This window comes from Diabrotica virgifera, chromosome 1 (assembly GCF_917563875.1).
Source record: "Diabrotica virgifera virgifera chromosome 1, PGI_DIABVI_V3a".
Classification (NCBI taxonomy): Eukaryota; Metazoa; Arthropoda; class Insecta; order Coleoptera; family Chrysomelidae; genus Diabrotica; species Diabrotica virgifera.
In genome coordinates, this window is record NC_065443.1 from 196,799,517 (window position 1) to 196,804,642 (window position 5,126).

At 31.3% G+C, this 5,126-nt stretch overlaps 1 protein-coding gene across 1 annotated transcript; it reads left to right on the plus strand.

The window, feature by feature from the left end:
* Window positions 1–3,006: 3,006 nt before the first annotated feature.
* On the plus strand, window positions 3,007–4,409 carry LOC114331879 (alanyl-tRNA editing protein Aarsd1-B). The gene has a single exon (XM_028281567.2). It carries the CDS (start codon window positions 3,126–3,128, stop codon window positions 4,356–4,358), a length of 1,233 nt encoding a protein of 410 aa, XP_028137368.2. The 5' UTR covers window positions 3,007–3,125; the 3' UTR covers window positions 4,359–4,409.
* Window positions 4,410–5,126: the final 717 nt, after the last annotated feature.

Consider the following 5,126-nt stretch of genomic DNA (forward strand, 5'->3'; position numbering starts at 1 on the left):
GGTTTCACCTAGTTGCTATAAATATGAGAAACTCACTCGGTACTATTGAAAAAGTAGTATCTTTTTACAGCGTCTAGCAAGCGGTTCGCAACATTGAGGAGTCACCTAAAACACTCCCAGGCATACAAAGATACAGGGAAAACTGCGATCATAATAATGATGATATATAACATATTGAAAAATAACTGTTTTTATTCTAACACTGGACGATGCTACGTCTGACATGAGAGAAAGTTTTGCTGAAGAAAATGTTATCATTTAAAATTCAACGTCCTACTTTGCCTTACTATTGAAACATGACGGTAATGTTCTGGTACATAAGTTGAATATGTGCTTAACTGAACTACCATTCTTTTAAAGAAGAATCACCCTTTGTAGTAGTTAAAAAGAGACTAATGGGAGAGATTCTTCTATTCAATCAAATGAGCATAAACGCCTTTAATGATCGTGATTCTATTATGCAAGCATTGTCTGTTTGTCCTAGCCTAGATCTGCCACTATCCAACTTTGCACATGCTGTACAAAATATTTGCTTGTCTACCTGTATTTATTGCTACAGTGAAGAGTTTTTCAACATTACGGAGTACAAAGACCTGGATGAGATCGACAATGAAGGAGGAACGACTTAATGGCTTAGCTCTGTTGAACACTCACACTGACATTGATTGTCCTATTGTCCTAGAATTCATCGTTTCAAAGAGAACCAAACTTGTAACATTTTTTATATTTTAAGATTCTTGTATATGTGTATAATCAGTATAAATAAAGCTTTCTTAATCTTTGCATGTGGCTTGATTATTTTTTTATTACGAGAAAGGTAAGGGTAGTTCCAGATATCTTTAGCGCCCCCTCCTTGAGTTTTTTCTGTATCCGCCACTGTCCTGGGGTCATTGTGGTCTATCTTCTTTGATTTAATGGCGTTTTTTATTAATTGTACATGGCATATACATATACCTTATTAGACCGGCAAGTATCGTCGCCCCCGCTAGCGAAATTATTCCGATTTTTTTTTACAAACTTACTCAAAAAGAGGTCCTTATAACATATTCACAGGGTGCCGGACGGTGCCGAGGTCGAAAAATTGTTTAAACAATTTTTTTAAACAAATTCACAAAAATAATTTTTTCATTTCGAACGAAATTTTTTTAGATAAATTGGCTTATTCTGAGCAAAAAAGGTCTCTTGCCATTTTTTTCTAAAATTGATTGGTGTCGAGTTATATGCGATTAAAACTTTGAAAAATGTGAAAATGGCCATTTTCAAGGCTTAATAACTCGATTAAACATTATTATTATGAAATTCAAAAAGTCACCAAATCAAGGTTCAAATCCCTTCTTCAAGGTCCTGAAGAGATTTTTGTCATTATTTTATTAGAAAGCTGTTATTTTTAATTATTAACAATTAGCGCTATAGTCCAGGATGTATCGTCGCCCCCGTTAGTGAAATTATTCCGATTCCATTTTTTTGCAGAAACTTACTCAAAACGAGGTCCTTATAACATATCCACAGAGTGCCGGGCGGTGATGTGGTCGAAAAATTGTTTAAACAAATTCACAAAAATAATTTTTTTACTTCAAACAATTTTTTTTAGATAATTTGGGACATTCTGAGCAAAAAATGTCTCCTGTGATTTTTTTCTAAAATTGATTGTTGTCGAATTATACGCGATTTATAATTTGAAAAATGCGAAAACAATTATGGCCATATAACTCGACAACAATCAATTTTAGAGAAAAATCACAAGAGACCTTGTTTGCTCAGAATAACCCAAATTATCTAAAAAAAATCGTTCGCAATAAAAAAAATATTTTTGTGAATTTGTTTAAAAAAAATTGTTTAAACAATTTTTCGACCACTGCACCGCCCGGCACCCTGTGGATATGTTATAAGGACCTTGTTTTGAGTAAGTTTCTGCAAAAAAATGGAATCGGAATAATTTCACTAACGGGGGCGACGGATACATTCCGGACTATAGCGCTAATTGTTAATAATTAAAAATAACAGCTTTGTAATAAAATAATCACAAAGATCTCTTCAGGACCTTGAAGAAGGGGTTTGAAACTTGATTTGTTCACTTTTTGAATTTCATAATAATAATGTTTACTCGAGTTATTAAGCCTTGAAAATGGCCATTTTCGCATTTTTCAAATTTTTAATCGCATATAACTCGACAACAATCAATTTTAGAAAAAAATGACAAGAGACCTTTTTTGCTCAGAATAAGCCAATTTATCTAAGAAAATTTGTTCAAAATGAAAAAATTATTTTTGTGAATTTGTTTAAAAAAAATTGTTTAAACAATGTTTCGACCACGGCACCGGCCGGCACCCTGTGGATATGTTATAAGGACCTCTTTTTGAGTAAGTTTGTGCAAAAAAATCGAATCGGAATAATTTCGCTAGCGAGATCGACGATACTGCCCGGTCTATATCGAATTCATCAGTCAATATCATCAGTTAATATTAATTAAAATTGTCAAATAATATTTAAATTAGAATAAAGATAAAATTTATTTTAGACATTTTATCAACCTCAAACTGAAGTTTTTATTTATTCAATGTTACCTATTTTAGCTAATATTTTTATTAATAATTTTACTAAATTAATTCAAGATAAAATGCAATCTGACAAAAGACAAACCAAATACAAAAGTGATAAAAAAGAAAAGTGCAAAAGAAAAAGAAAAAATATTAATATAAAATATAGAAAAATAAGTTTCAAGATATTTCTTTGATAGGGAGTCTGATTTTGATCACCTACCTTTTTTTAAATAATTTTTATTATATCACCTTTATAATAAGTGTGTGTTGTTTACTAGTGGCTGTGTCTATTATCTAAGTAAAATAAATACTATTTTGTGTTAATTTAATCAAATAAAACTCTAGAATCGTATTCTTCCCGCTATTTGACCACTATTACCTTTATAACGAGGACTTCTATTTGAAAGCTCGACAGTGTTGCCACGACGGTCTGTTTAAGCTGTACATTTCACAACGTTTAAAAATTGTCTTCTTTTTCTATCCGGTCTACTAACCTAACCTAATTTTTTTTAATGTCAAAAATAGGTAGTAAATTAGTAAATAATAGCAACATTTTGATTTAAAGACTTAGTTAGGAACAATATTATGGTCTTTAAATGCCAAGAAGACTCTTTCCTTAAAGAGTTCACTTCCAAAGTAGTTACTTGCGATAAAGTTCAGATCCAAGAAGTAGTAAATGGAACAACTCATACAGTGGATAGTTATGAAGTAATCCTAGAAGACACCATATTATTTCCAGAAGGAGGTGGCCAGCCTTGTGATTATGGTTTTTTGAATAACTTGCCCGTCAAAAAAATCTTAAGGAAGGAAGACAAAGCTGTTCACTATGTATCTCAAGAATTACAGGTAGGTACTACTGTAGAACAAAAGATTGATTGGGAAAGACGTTTTGATCACATGCAACAACATTCGGGCCAACATTTGTTATCGGCCGTACTTGAACAGCACTTTAAAGCTAACACAGTGTCTTGGTGGCTGGGGGAAGAGGACTCTTATGTAGAACTAGACATAGCTTCATTTTTAGAAAAGGATATACAGATAGCTGAAGAGATGGTAAATGTTTTCATTAGACAGGGAAAACCAGTAACAGTTACTATTTTTCCTGAAAAAACACCTGAAGAGTTACTTGAAAAAGTCAGGAGTGTTAAAGGTTTACCAGATGACCATAAAGGTGACATTCGAGTTATAAACATTACTGATATTGATAGTAATATGTGTTGTGGTACACATGTAACAAATTTAAGTCAGTTGCAAGCTATCAAGTTGTTGCACACTGAAAAAAGTAAACGTAAAGATAAAATTTTGCTGCATTTCTTAGTTGGTAATAGGGTTTTAAAAAGGTTTGCCATTTGTATAGAACGTGAAAAAAAATTAACCGCAATTTTGAATAACGGACCCCAGCAGCATGTTGAACTTGTCGAAAAATTACAGAAGAATGTTAAAATCATTAACAAAAATCTGCAAAGTGTCCTTAAGGATGTAGCTATCTTTAATGCTGGAAAACTAAAAGCCATGCAACCTCCACCAAAACATTTTTCTTTGCATAAAAAAGAAGCTGAACCTGATTTTATGAACATATTTATCAGAGAGTTGGGCACAACAGAAATATTCTTATTTTTGTCAGTTGGAGATGAGAAGAAAGATGGCAGTGTAGTTATACAAGGAAAAGAAGATGATGTTGCAGTATTGGGTCCAAAAGTTTGTAAAATATTAGAAGGTAAGGGAAGTGGCAAAGGCAATACGTATAGAGCAAAAGTCACTAATATGTCCAAGAAAAAAGAAGCTGAGAATTGTATTAAGGAGTATTTTGATAAGTAGTGCTTTACTTATTGTGGTTGATATGTTAATTATTAAAAAATATTTGAAATATGTTGTGACCTTTCAATTCTTTTTATGTTTTTCCTACATTAACAGACTGATAGTAGATTCATAATTTGTATGTTAACTATTTTTAAAAATTAACTTATTGGTTCAGGGACAGTGGCGGATCCAGGGGGAGCAATAGGCCCCCCTCTAAACCAAGTGATTTATTTTTTTTTTATTATATACAGTATGTCCCTGCACGTTGTATCCATAATATGGAAAACTTTTTTATTATTAATTTTACGAAAAAAAAGTTATTCTTTATAAAAAGCTCTGCATGGTCCAAAACCTAAGATTTGACCATCAAATATCAATTTTTTTTTAATATTATACTAGGTATGTCAAAAAGTTTGAATTTCACTCAAGAGTAAAGTAGCTTTATTTTTCACAATATTGAAAATTGCTATTATGAAAAGTTGTTAAGGTGGAATTCAAAACTATATTCTAGTATGCAACTAAATCCTTCTAATTCAAATTTTTTTTTTAATGATGCATAGCTTTATTTTCAGTTATTTCAATTCAGATAACTCTTTTACTATTAATTTTATGAAAAAAGTGATTCTTAATAAAAAATTCTGCATGGTCTAAAACCTAAAATACAACCATGTTATGTCAAATTTTATCAATTTTGTACGAGGTATGTAAAAAAATATGAATTTCGCTCAAGAGTAAAATACGTTTCTTATTTTTCACAATATCGAAAATTGTTATTACGAAAAGTTA